Consider the following 13,987-nt stretch of genomic DNA (forward strand, 5'->3'; position numbering starts at 1 on the left):
AGCCCAAGCATTGGTTGACTCCAGATTCATATAAAAACACAACACACACACACACACACACACACACACACAGGTTTATTGTTTTAAAGTCCAGGATAATTATAATGCTCCCATGAACATATATATGCTCTTTAATTGCCTAATGTTTGTGTTATAGTTTCACTTTACACATGAATTGATCGTATTGCAAGTGATTTAACCTCAGCACTTATACAGACATATACACTAATAGTATGTAGTAAAGTGTAATATGCAATTACCTATGGAGATGGTGATTCATGATAATTTCCTCTCTTCTCCGTGAGTAGGTGATAAATAGTTTCCTCGGGGCTGTTGAGCAGTGTTTTTGGTCAATAAGCACTGTTTGTGGTCTGTCATGGTCAATATCTGCTGACTTTGATTATTAGCTGTTGTTAGGGTCAGTCAGCCATCACTAACATCTTCTCCGCCGTGTGACTACATCTCTCGCCTTCACAGCTGAGAGCCTTTTATTTATTTATAATGATACTGTGTGCCTTTCCTTCCCTCTCCCATGTCTATATCTCTTGTGAGATTGTTCCTGTATCCTCCAAGGATGGCTGTGCATTAGGCAGTGTTAATGAATAACATTTTTTTTTTTCCCTCCTGGCTTGGGAGAGAGAAAACAATATCTCCAACAGTGACAAATTGGTTCCATTTTATGCAATTGAATTTATAGATGTTCTATTTTTAGCCAACATTTACGGTGAACATTGTAGACTTCCTTCATGCTGTGCTGGAAGAAAATGAAAGGATCCCTCGCTGGATATCTGCCTGCCAGTCAAATGGACAGCTGGGGAAGTTAGTGTGTACCACGCTAAATCTGTCTTTGTGTTGAGAGTCCACTTTTCAAAAAGCAGCTCAGGCAAACTTCTTTAATCTCGCCCTCAGCTCCACCCCATTGTTTGCTGTGCAATGATTGGCTCTGGGAATACAGCAGCCTATTTCTCCACCACCTCTATACTCGTGTTTTAGCTCAAGGGATTGGAGGAGCGTGATTTCAGCCGAGGCGGACAATTCACCCCCTCACCTCCACCCCTCTACGCTCTTTTCCATGTTATCCGCTGAGTCGCCCCAAATTTCTGAGCCTGCCAGTTTCATCCGAGGCCTGTCCACCCCCACCTCCTGCCTTGCACCGTATTCCCTTTCTGGGAGGGGCTCGGCGGTTTGGGTCTCGAGAGAGAGAGCAGCATTAAGAGTGTAAGGATGCAGCATCACGATGTGCCACAGATGCTGTCTGTGTCTGTGGGATCTTAAGCACTGTGTTATGCTAAGCTCCCTAAATATAATTAAGAATTTAATGGGAATCATGTCAAACAGTTCCCAGGGTGACTCTCACTGCAGAGACTTTAACTAAATTCAGTATGTGTCTGCTGTTCCCTTATCCCCTCTCCATCCTCACCCACCCCACACCTCTTTTTCTCCCCCCTCCAACCCCTCCCCTCCCCCTCCTCCTCCTGTGTACTCTTGCTTTGTTTCAGCCCCATACTCCAAGCCCGTGGTGACTTTGCAGACTGAAGCCAACCTGCGACCAGGTGATGAGGTGGCCCTGACCTGTGTGGCCTACGGTGGTTATCCTGAAGCTAGCGTGATATGGAAAGATGGGGGCGGGCGCAACCTGACAGACAATATCACCACTTCATTGGTGGCCAATGAGGAAGGGCTGTTCACGATGACCAGCGTGCTGACAGTGGTGCTCGAGCCCAATAGCACCTACAGCTGCGGACTGATCAATCCACTGCTGGGCGACGAGGGCTACGCCTTTGTCACAATCACAGGTGGGTGTCGGTCTTCGTCGCTCTCTCTCTCTCTTTAAATAGCTCCCAGGTCTTCCAATCAACGTTGTCACCTTCATTCGGGTGCAAAGTAAACAAGCTCATATTTACTGGCTTCCTGTAGTTTTAGAATGTTACCAGCTCAGGCTAATCTTGTTCTCAGTCATGCATGAGCAGAGTTTCTTATTATGGTCTGCTATGCGTTTTTGAATCAATCCATCAATCAAGTTTTATGCTGTTGAGACTTTTTTCTTTGTCTTTCTGTTTCCTGCTGAGAGTAACAGTTCAGCTCCAACCGAATTAATGAGAAATAATGAAATGTCCAATTATTGTTCAATAAGCGAAACCCATCGGTTCTTTTGCGTCAGTAAATTAGATCAGTGGGTGATCACTTCCCTGAATAGGGTCATTACATATTTCAGAAGGCAATACAGTAATAAAAAGTAGACAAAAGATTGCGCTCGATGGAGTGCTTGGTGTCGTAGCAGCTGTCCGCAGGAAATGTCTGCCAACTAGGAAGTAGATTGATGCGTTTGTCATTCTCTGATTGTTTGATGTAATCTTTAGCTGGGTGTGTGACAGTACCTATGTGATAGGTCTAATGGTCTCCTCGGCCCGCCCGCCCGCCCATGTCCCCCTGGTCCTGCTGGTGTACTGTATGTGTTAAGTGCAAGGAGAGTGCCGTGTAAGGTGGCCCAAGGCTGGGTCTCTAATGGGAGCAGCACTGTGTGAAATGGCTCATAAATAAGTCGAGGTGGCCTGTGCCTGCTCTCTGGGCTGGAGCTGGTGCTGGAACTCGGGCTGTTGAGGCGGAGGTCGAGGCAGAGGTCAGGGAGTGCTGCTCCACTGGGCTGGGAAATGACTGTGCTGTCTGGAAACAGGATGGCCGATTGGCAAGTCAGGCTTGCCGGACGGCTGAGGGAGGTTGGCCTTTCTAACAGTTTGGTCGGTCCCTCTTTGAAAACAGCACAGATAACCAGTCAGAGGGGCCATTGGGGTAGTGGAAAGGCATTAAACACACAGTGAGAATGAAATATGACTGCAAGGTACCAGTGGTAAAGTAGTCTGTGGCTGCTATTACCCTTTGACCTTTGCCAGATTGATGCACTACTTCAGGTTTGGTTGAAATTGATATGATCTTTTTATTACCTCCAATCTCCGTTTTTGTCTCCTCTATTTCCCCTCTACAAATGAAACTCTCATTTTGAAGAAATGTTGATTGAGTCATCTGGATTGGTCATTTAAATAGTCATGAATTTTTGTCTTTTTTCGGGGACGGCGAGTCACTGTGAATCAGTGACAATGACGTCTCCAATTTGGTCTTTCCTTTTCTTCAATCCCATAGGGTTTAAAATCATGCATTTCGAGCCAAACCTTTTAACTCTGCAGGTTGGTTCCCCAATGGTGGACATTTTGACAACTCAGCAGAAACAGTTAGTTATATACAGTACCAAAGTTGAATCATCTTGTATATTCTTATTAGATGGCTTCACAGTGCAAAACATAGTGGCTTGGTCCTCAGGGATGCAATAATGTCATCATAGCCCAATGTCTCTGTCATCTCTCTATGGAATACAAAGTAGCAACAAACAGTTAAGACTATTTGTCAGCATGGGTGCCCTGTTGTGCTGTGCTGTGTGGAGAACAGGCGTTCTACCGTTCACATTGTCATAGCCAGTGTGACAAGAGTCTAAACTCCCTGTAAGTGATGGATTGGCAGCATTCTTCTCCTTCCTTTTTTTTTTTTATGTGCAACCCAAAAACTGTCAGTCTTCTACAATAACCAAATAGTGTGTGCTGTGCTTCTAAAGCTTTGCACTGTTTAATGTGGATGAGAAACACCTTGCATTGCCTTTATGCGTCCCTGATTGTGTAGTACAGAATGGTCCTCGATTAGGGGCTGACAGGTTAGTGCAGCAGGAGTCAGCTGATAGGGCTTTCACCCGGACCAGATCCCCCAGGCCCCCCGGCCCTTTGAGAAGACCCTTTTCTTCTTCATGGTGCAGAGAACCTCTCTCTGCGGGAGCACAAGTGAGCTCATCATTTCAGTCAATTTCTCAGCAAATTGTCTGTTTCTATCCTCTTAAATGGGAGCATTTGATGCTTGTCTTTGTCCTACATGATGTAAACTGAATATGGACATACAGTCAGACAGAACAAGACATTTGACATTGACATGCTGCCTTGGTCTGTGGGAAAATGTAACGTCCATTCTCACTATTTTTTTGTAATTTTATAGAAAATTTAAAAAAAAAACTAAACGGCAGATTCATTGGCAATGAAAGTAATTGCTGATCGCAGCCCTAATAATGGAAGGATCATAGCCGTTTATATAGGCTTTGATTGTCATCTCCCTTACTCAGAGTGTCATGGTCCTGCTGTTCCCCTAACTTAAAAAAATTAAAAGGAATTGGTCAGAACAGATCCTGTCAAAGAAAGAGTCCAAGAGCAAAACCAGCCAAAAAGCGTGGAGTCATTGAAGTGTGATGAAGCAAAGATTGAAAGAGGGACTGTGATAGGAACAAATCCACAAATGAAGTGGGGAAAAACCTGCTTGATGATGGCCCAAGTTGTTGGTAAACACGCAGACGATTTACAGTATTTTGTGTGCCGTGATAAAAAGGGGGGCTTGTTTGGAATGAAAATGTATTTGCATTTGTTTACAACAGCTGGCGTGTGCTTAACAGCTTCTCTAATTAATTTTGACCCAGCAGAACTCTTCCGCTGTGGAGTAGCAGAGTGTGGAGTGTGCCGAGCTTGAGTTGATATAGGGAACACGCTGGCTCGCTGTATACACTTCCAAACACACAACACCGCACGCCACACTCGGGAAGTGGAGAATCCTGTTATATGAATGGGTCAAATCTGCTTAAAATTCTAAATGGACTACGGGAGGGAAGAAAAAGAATGCACAATGATGGTAAGAAGGTGAACAAGCATGTTAAAATGTCACACTCCCCCCACAATCTCTGATTGAAAAATTTGCATTAGTAATGCAAATCTCCCCCCCAGGCAGAACCGGAGTTTGACAAGGTTCATTTTGAGAAACTGAACCCTTTACACACACTGAGCCGAGCACTATGTGGGCTGGCATGAGCCACCTTTTTGAGAGTCTGTGTTAAGTGACCCGTGTCATTCTCACCTCTTTTGTAGTCGCCACCCATTTAACTACCTCACCAGAAGCATCCAGCCTGTCAATAACGTACGCCTATTATCAGGCATCTCGGAGAGACGGCCATTTCTGTAAACACGCCCTGTGGTGGAGCGCTGGACAGTTTTTTTTTTTAAGCCGCGCTCTGCAATAGGCAGTGTTTTTGTGTAGCTGGGATATTAATATGTTTTTGCAGAGTGCAGCAAGGCTTAGTTGCGGGGAGACCCATAGGAACAGCTGGTATTAATGAACAGTCGAATGATGGAAAGGAGCAGCTTCAGTCCTCAAATGAACCGTGGCCTGTCTGCTTGCCTGGCCAGCTTGCTTATGAACCAACCCCTGTCCTCCCCCTCGTCTTCCCCCTCGTCGTCCTCCTCCTCCTCCTCCTCCTGTCTTGACGGCTTGCACTGTCTCACACTCCCACCCGATTTCGACCACTTTGTTCCACTCACAAAAAGAATAATGTTGTTGGAGTTTTGGGGGATCAAGAGTCTATATCCTATCATTTTTGGTACTGATCCTTCTCTGAATGTGGAGCTTTAGCCGTGTATCCCATCTACTGGAGCTGTGTGATTGCTGCAGTGTGTTTTCTCATGGCTGGGTTTCAGGGCCTGTCACTGAACAAGCCCCTCCAGCGCCACCCCCACTCCGTCTGCTTGCTCTCTCTCAATGAGGATGGCGCCATTTCCCCGGCATCACTCTGCTGGCACAGCATTTACAGTGAACAGTGTGCGGGATGGAGATATATAGAGTGGGGAAAGGAAGGAGACAGAGAGATGAGGGAGGGAGATAGAGAGAGAGGGAGCTAGGGAGACAGGGTTAGGAGGGGTGAGAAGTGGATGACAGAAAGCAAGATGGAGACGAAAACGTTTGCTGAGCTCAGAGTTGTGGCACTACGGCCTGACAGGCGGGAGATGGACTCGCTGAAGGGGAGGGAGCTCACCCCACATGGTGTGGAAGGCTTTTTGCTGAATTTTACTATCTAGCTGGCATTCTCTGGCTTTCAACACAGTGGCTCAGCGGTTAGCACTGTTGCTTCACAGTGAGAGGATCCCAGATGTCCTTCCCAGTCCCAGTCCTGTCTGTGTGGCATTGGCTTGCTTTCTTGTGTTACTGTGGGTTTCCTCCCATCCCTTGGTTTCCTCGCATGTTCACATTTTCTATAGTTCATGTTCCTAATAGTCATTTTTTCTGTATTTTGTCTCCCAGACCTCAAAATGTTACCCTTTTAGAATATTGCTAATTATTTTATAATGGACCCATGAAATAAAAGACAGCTAATGCAAGACCATCTCCTTTTTATTATGTGGTGAAAATACTACTCTAAGTAAGTAGGAGCTTGATAATGGCACTTAGTTGGTGTTGAAAAAGCACAGAAGTACATCAACAGAACTTAATGTCCAACAGTAGTTAGTGTTATGTAAACGTAACCTGCTGTTGGTGTGTCTCGCATAGGTGGCACAACTCGGTTAAATTGTCCGGGCCACGTTTTAGAGGCTGTGCATCAACAACGCTGTGTGCCCTTGTTTGTCAAATGTTTCTTTAACCGGCTGTCATGGACCCAGCCCGGCTTTGCTGCTCGTATTAATCTCCCCTGAATCTACAGGAGTCCCCCCCTCTCTAAAGGATTGCCCAGCTCAATCAACTTCATCAAAGGCCCGTGTGTAGGAATAAACACGGTCGCTTATTCCAATGTTTATTCCCTTGCGGGAATGAACATGGAATACACACGGTCGCTGAGAATTAATGTCAGATCCTTCCGGTTTCCTTCAGAGAGTCTTTTTTTTTTTTAAGGTGATTTATTCAACTCCAGGTACCGCACTGTTTTTGTGGGGCACATTCCCCCAAGGAGACCGTTTGTTACTGAATGATTATGAAGCACGTGCATCATAAACCAACCTTCACTGGGTAAATCAAGGTTAAAAAACATCTTTAATTGCTATATAAACATTGACCTTTGCTGTGAAGATGGAATCTTACACTTTTTGCTGGTGGTAGGTGGTCTGCGTGAGAGCATTCAGCTATTTATTACACTTTTTTTCTTCGTCATTTGTGGGCCAGCTTTCTTTTCCGTCTTGCCCCTTTTCCCTGACTGTTATTATATGACTTCAAAGCTTGATCCTGCCATCACATTGCCATTTAAATAGCTCCCTGCCATTGCTTACTCCAGCCATTAAGCGCTCATTCTTCTTTTGTTCCTAAGAAGTCCCTTACATTAAACATGTCTGTGTCTTAAGTTGAAGTAAAGGCATTGCTGTGCTAGCATTGCCAAAGGGCCCAAGCAGAAAGATAATATACTACAAGCAGGTTTGGGCCATTTCTCTGGTAGGACCTTCGATCAAAAGCTCTGTCAATCGACTTCGAGGTAATATATTGGCCACGATCATGTTTTTGCTTCCAGCTTCTGTAACAAACCACTGTGCTGGTCCTCGTTCTCTCCCGAACACGGCCTAATTTAAATGCAATTAACACAGCCTTCGTGGAAGCAGAAAACAGCAGTATAAATGAATCTGTTGTCAGTAGAGCAGCAAGCAGGCAACTTTCCCGACGGAGCACTATATTAATTAGTGTCCAGTGCACAGACAGGCCTTCTTTCTCTTGCTGAATGCTTGCTCTGTCTTATCAGGAGCCCAGCCAGGGAAAACAACCGAATAGACAGATGAAGTAATGTAGGCAATCTAAAATACATTCAGGTAGGCAGCAATGGCACCATTGTAAGCACATTAATTCCTATCAGGATTATTAACCCGGGCCACTTGCAGCTGTCAGCACTCTTAAGACGTTTGAGCGTTCTCTGCTGGGCCATCAGTATAGGGAATTTTATCCCTGTATTATGGCCCGGGCAATGTTATTTGTCATGCTCCCAGTCTCACTGTTAGCGACTCTGAGGGATTGTTGGGTTGGATTCAGACGTGGGCACTTTCCGGTCTGTGCGCTGCTCTTTTAGAACGGCACAATCAGAAAGATAAAATGAGCTCCTCTCTTTTGTGCTGGGATTTATTTTTTGCTTTATTCTCGTTCCCTCTCTGCCATCTTGACTTTTTGGCATTAAAGGTTCTTTTTGCTCTTGTTCGGTGTCAAAATGCTTTTCTTTGTCACAGTTGAAAGCCACGGTGTGATAGTATTTCTTCCTGGAAGATGCTTTTTTCCCCGCTTTTTTCCAATGTTATTTTTAATTTAGCAGGATAACCGCATTGAGATATTGAATCTTATTTGCAAGGGGGTTCTGGCCAAGAAGGCAGCGTAAAAGTTTCACAAGCACCACATAAAAAACACAATTAACAGACTAAAAATCACATAAAAGAGACAACATACTTTAAACAAACCAGAAAATGCCATCAACCAAATAATTGCCATTCAGTGTAAGGACGGGTTTGACATTTGTTCTGTAAGAAAAGGGCATCAGTGTCTGTTTGTGGATACATTCTGTACAGTAGGTGGTGTTGTGTCACGTGCATACACCTTGAGTTTATTCCTGTCCTCTGCATGTCAACATGCATGTGATCAAAACAGGCTCCATCTTTGCTCCAAGTCCATCATATCACGGCAGTGTTATCTTCCCCACTGCCACCTTCTCTCACACAGCAGTCTGACATCTTTATGCCCGTCCCCGGCCTGGTGGAAACCTGTCTTTCTCTGTCCTCCCTCGCTTTCCTTTTCAGGACACTGTATTTATGATGGCAGTAAACACACAAAAGCCCTCTTTTGTCATTGATCGGGTTCATTTTGATTTGGAATCACAGAAATGACTATCATTGGGACCAGTGGGGCCCTGCAGTGTACATTTCACACAGCTCCTGCTAAATCCTGTAAGAGGGATTGGTTTCGGGAGGTCTGGCATCGGTCTTTGGCTTCGCGATATGAAATCATATTAGTTTCAGCTTTTCAGAGTCACTGGGAGAATAGCCACCAACAAACAAGCTGGGCACACCTTCAAAGTTTGCTTATTTAGTTATTCAGCCCGTTTATTTGATGTTTAAACTCTGCGCCTGATAACACCGTGAATTATTGTCCTGCAAAGGATGTTTGCAACCTCAGTAAATTGCTTTGTTCTGTGCATGCAAACAGGCCAAATTAGTGGCTGGCTACACACAAAGAGCATTGTCTAGCAATATAATGTATTTTCAATTAGGAGGCCTTGAGAGATTTAGCTTATTCTCAGGATAGGTGGCTCTTTTCTTCGATAGCTCCAGAGACCGGTAATTGATTGCCATGTGTGAAATGGAAGTTAAGGACGGAGTGTGGCTGCGTCCCAGAGGACAGGAGTTTTCAAGCAGGCGTAGTGTTGGTACTGGCTCACCTCCCCCTGTACTGACAGCTTGACTTGGAAATACGTATAAGCACCCACTGACTCACTGCGTGATAAGGAACACCTATTACAGAGCCCTTTATTTCAACCCCAGTGTCAAATATCACAGTAATGACTGTGATTAAGCCACGCTGCGGTCCTGCTCCTTATGATACCAGTTTGAACGGACAGCAGGCTCGCGATGACTCACACCCTCTTCAGGTTGCGTTAATATCTTCCCACTGGCTCAGACTCGGTAGCCACGCCTGTCTCCCCAGAGCCTGACAACTCGCAGCTCATTACAGACAAACTGTCCACGAGGAAACAAACTCGCTCCTCTTACCTTGTTAATATTGTCAACTGTGTTTAATTTCATCGCTTACCCTCCGCATGTGTGTTGCCGCAGTAAGTGCAACTCTCTGTCAACGGCAGAGACAGCTCGGTGACCCACACCGCAAGAGTCTGTCATATCTATAATGTATCTGTCTCGATGCTTTCACCCACTTACTCCACCAGATGAAGAGTGATGCCATTTGTAATGTCGGGTCCGTTTCCTGATGTGGTTGTTAGAGGGGTTAAGCCATCCAAACAGGGTTACACTGCTAAGACTGTCTCGGAGTACTGTGGCTGTGTTGTGGAACCAAGACATTTAGTTCAACCAAGCTGAGGGCTAATGTTTGGAAAGGGAGTTGGAATTGATGCATTACGTATGATTTGAGGAAATATTTCAACATTTTGGCACTTATTCGCCTTCTGCTGGAGAGTTAAATGAGAAGATCGATACAACTCTCATATCTGTGCATTTGCTATGGCGCTAGAGCCAGCAGGTAGTTAGCTTAGCATGACTGGAAACAGGGGAACCAGCTAGCCTGGCTTTGCCCAAAGGGCACTTCTTTAGAGGTGCTGTAAGGCAGACTGTGTTACCTTTAGACAGAGCCAGGCTAGCTGTTTCTCCTGTGTTTCCAGTGTGTGTGCTGAGCTAAGCTAACTGGCTGATGGCTGTTCTCAGCCAAAAAGCATATAAGCCTATTTCCGACAAATTCAATAAATGGGGCACACACGTGTATTAGACATTCTTTTTGCACTATGTACTGTATACTCAAAGAAAAATAATTTCAAATTTTCAATGAAATCTCTCATTTGACATCCCACAGATTGAATGAGTTGTTGCAGGCTGCTAAATGACATGTGCAGGCAGACCGATGTCCTTGAAATTCAATATTTCACCTCATCTCCATAAAGCCACGTGACATAGAGTGATGACATTGTGGGCGTGATGATGTAACTGGTTATAGTTTTGAAATATGTGCTGCTTCAGCAGAGTGATGACTTACATCCGGAGATGAAAGTAAGTGTGTCCTGTTTTGTATTGTGTACCACGAGAAGAATTAGTGCTGGTACAAAGCAGGGAAAGAAGCTGTCAAGGTTACAGAGTAAAATAGGATTCAAGTTGTAATCCTGTACATTGTAAATCTGCCATTGATTTACAAGAATGTCCTAAATAATGTTTCTCACAGTATTTTCTTGTTATTCATCATACATTTTTAAAGCATGGGGCAGACAGCTTCAAAGACGGGCAGAATTGAGCATCATAATGGTGTCAAAGTGTGATTAAAAAGGAGGGAAAAGAGGGCAGACTCCTTTTTACAGTTGTTTCAAGGTGTCTCTGTCATTTCCTCACCACGGGGGCTATCGAGGCCTATCGTGTATCCAACAAAATAACAATACAGAGTGTCGGGCTCTAGTTGCTGGTAGAAGTAATGATCTCCCATTCTGTATGTGTGCTGTTAAGGTGGGTGTGTTCGACACATTAGCCGTCACATATAGTCAATTTGACTTATGAGCTTCTCATTGTTTTTGAAGTAGTGGAATTTTGAATATTTTGTGAAGTGTACGGCTCACTATTCCACTCTGTTGGTTTACATTATAATCCAGCCCTGCACCAACGTTATAGTGGGCTGTTTGTAAACTACCCATGCATCCATTGTTCTGTTGGAAGAAAATTGTCTCAAAGTCATGGCCCGAGTGAAAGAGTCATTTTCTGTTTTTGTTTCCCCCAGAAAACGCTTGCTTAGCATGCATGCTGTTTATAGCGGTGGCCTGGATCACACATTCCCTCACACCCGGGAGCAACCACAAACCTGTTCTGTCAGTCACTGAGCAGCTCCACAGGAGAGTTTTAGGGGTTAATGCCCAACTCGAGGACAGCTAAACAGTAGCCTGCAGCCTTGTGAATTGTTTTCTGTCACGTCAACTTTCAAAAACCAGAAAAGGATCTTATTTTCCCATCAGTTTCACTCTTCCTTGCCTCTCTCTCTCTTCCTCTTTCTTTTTCCCTATTTTGTTCTGCATTTATTTATTCAAGGCTAGCAGCAATTATTATTCATTTGTTGACACTTTGATCATCATAAGATGCTTAAAAGTTGGGCAACATAGGCTTTAATCTTTTGTTTTGTCTCTCCCTTTAGTCTTTTTCAGAACCTACTAAACTCGCTCTAAGCCCTGAGTGTAGATATCTTATGTGGAATGAGAGAATAAACGTCCTCATTTGTGCATTAGCTAGCCTTGTTTTAGCAATAATGTATTAGTTTTGCGGGAAGTGCTACCCTTGTGGGACATTGGTATGAACATATTGTCCCCGACTCCTTTCTCAGCCAGCAGCTGAGCATTTTCTCAGGCTAAATGACTTGGCTACGCACAAGTTGTGAGACTGTGATTAGCTATATTCCACTGAGAGAGAGATTTACAAAGTCATTTTTTCAGTCTGTCCAAGATATCATATTTTGAAAGTGCTGGAAGGAGACAAAGTATATTTAAGCAATAAGCCATGAGAAGCTGTACTTGACAGTGATTTTGGAACAGCTTAAAGGCATTGTTAATGACTCTTCTAAAAGACCTGTCAAAGCACAGCTCCGAGTAGCTTTTTGCTTTTTGTAAAATGACTGCGATAAAAAATGAATGTAAGTGTGCCATGAATGTTATATTTTAATGTAATTTCTGCAATAAATAATCATACTTTTATAGGTTTAAGTGGTGGTTTTAGGTTACAAGGTATTTTACAAGAACGTCAAACACACTCAATCAAAATTGAGTGAAGAAACTTTTTATGACTTAAACTCAATAAAAGACCATATATTCTAAAAGGAGCTGTATGCGTTGATGCGGCTGAGCCCATGATGGAAAATGGACAAATGTTTCAGCATTTAAAAGTGTTCAAATCTCTAAAATGTCTCCTTCTGTATCATTTTATATCACAAAAGATCCAAGTGCTAGCTTCTGGATTGCAGTCATTTTTTAAAAGATATTTAAGATGTAGATGAACAAGGCTACGTTATTACCCTCCAGCAAGATGGGCACTAATTAGACTGCCCTGTCCTCAGAGAAGACACTGTATCCCTGCTAGCACCAAGAGTGTTCAGGGATATTATGAATCCCACTGCATTTCTTGGCAAGTTCCGCCCTATGTAGCTGGGTCAGGCAGAGCCGATTGGTTCGGGTTAAGCATCGAAGTTACGGTCAGGGTAGCCATTGGTCAGGGCTTAGGACCTGAACAAATTGGCTTACCGCTGCCTCTGTGAACCTGGACTCCTGACCAATCCAAGCACTTGAATTCTTCGCAGGGCGAGTCTCACCAAGAACAGCAGTGGGGTTAATAATAACGCTGTTAGGGGTGTTAGTCGATAGCTAAATCAGACCTCTGACCTCCCTGAAGACAACAGCTGTGTGGTTTCAACAGTCTTTATTTTTTATTTGCATTTAAACTAATCAAATGATAGTGCAATCATGTGGAGAGGTTTGTTCTTGAGATGAATGGCTAACAGGGATGAGCTGACCTTCTCCAAAGTCTGAGCTTGGTCCAGCTTGAGTGCTTTGAGAATATTCATCTGTCTCTCCAGTAACCACCAAAGAGTGCAGCGGAGGAAAATGAGAAATGCTGTTTTATAATGAGAGCCCTAGGCAAAGACATACAGAGATATGTCTTTTAAAAAAATCTGTCATTATATATTCTCCTAGTAATACTGCAGAGGGAGAAGCATACTAAGAACTTGCGCTCTTTGAAGGCGTCCAGGCAGTTCTTTAATGTTTTGATAGAACCCGCACGGCCTTGTGATATCGGGTTAATCTTATATCGGGTCATTTTGTATTCAGATGTTATCATGTAAGCAGCAACTGTTCCTGTGGATTTGAGCTATGGCTTTGTTTACTCATAAAGAAACATTGATCATTTGAATCAGACATAATCAACAACGGATGTAAAAAAAAACAAATTGCAAGATGATAATTTGATGGCAATTTTATAACTAGACTGAGCACGTTTGATACAAGGAGTAAGTGTTGATGCTGTTTAGCTGTCCCATTACAGATTCACAGCAATCTAAAGAGACAAAAAGCAAACAGGAAAGTGCAACTACTCGGTGTGTTCCTGCCTTAAATTAACACTTAAATGGATGGTTCAAGTGTCATGTTTTAGTTTATATGGTGGGTGGTATTTTTTACCCACTTTGCACTCTACTGATGTAACACAGGAGTTGTTTCAGCAATAGGTGTGCACTTCACAGACTGTCTGCAGAGAGTTTCAAGCTGCAGTTTGTACTTGGTGCAATGAGCCATTGGAATGAGTGCAATGTTGTGGCTCATCTGCCGTGTTAGTGTGGCTCTCTTGTATAGGGACTAAATATTATTTACCCGTCTTTATGTCATTGAAGTATTCTATGTGTAATGAGCCCTGTTTATGCTTTTAGCTGTGCACTTTAT

At 43.7% G+C, this 13,987-nt stretch overlaps 1 protein-coding gene across 1 annotated transcript in view; it reads left to right on the forward strand.

Annotated features, from left to right (window-relative positions):
* cd276 (CD276 molecule) overlaps nucleotides 1-13,987 on the forward strand; it is a 61,204-nt gene that overhangs the window by 16,112 nt on the left and 31,105 nt on the right. The window contains exon 4 of the mRNA XM_076077865.1: nucleotides 1,500-1,796. Coding sequence (XP_075933980.1) covers nucleotides 1,500-1,796 — 297 coding nt within the window. The remainder of the gene's footprint in view (nucleotides 1-1,499; nucleotides 1,797-13,987) is intronic.

The sequence above is a fragment of the Anarhichas minor genome, unplaced genomic scaffold (genome assembly GCF_050575085.1).
Source record: "Anarhichas minor isolate MPS153535 unplaced genomic scaffold, ASM5057508v1 ptg000062l, whole genome shotgun sequence".
Taxonomy (NCBI): domain Eukaryota; kingdom Metazoa; phylum Chordata; class Actinopteri; order Perciformes; family Anarhichadidae; genus Anarhichas; species Anarhichas minor.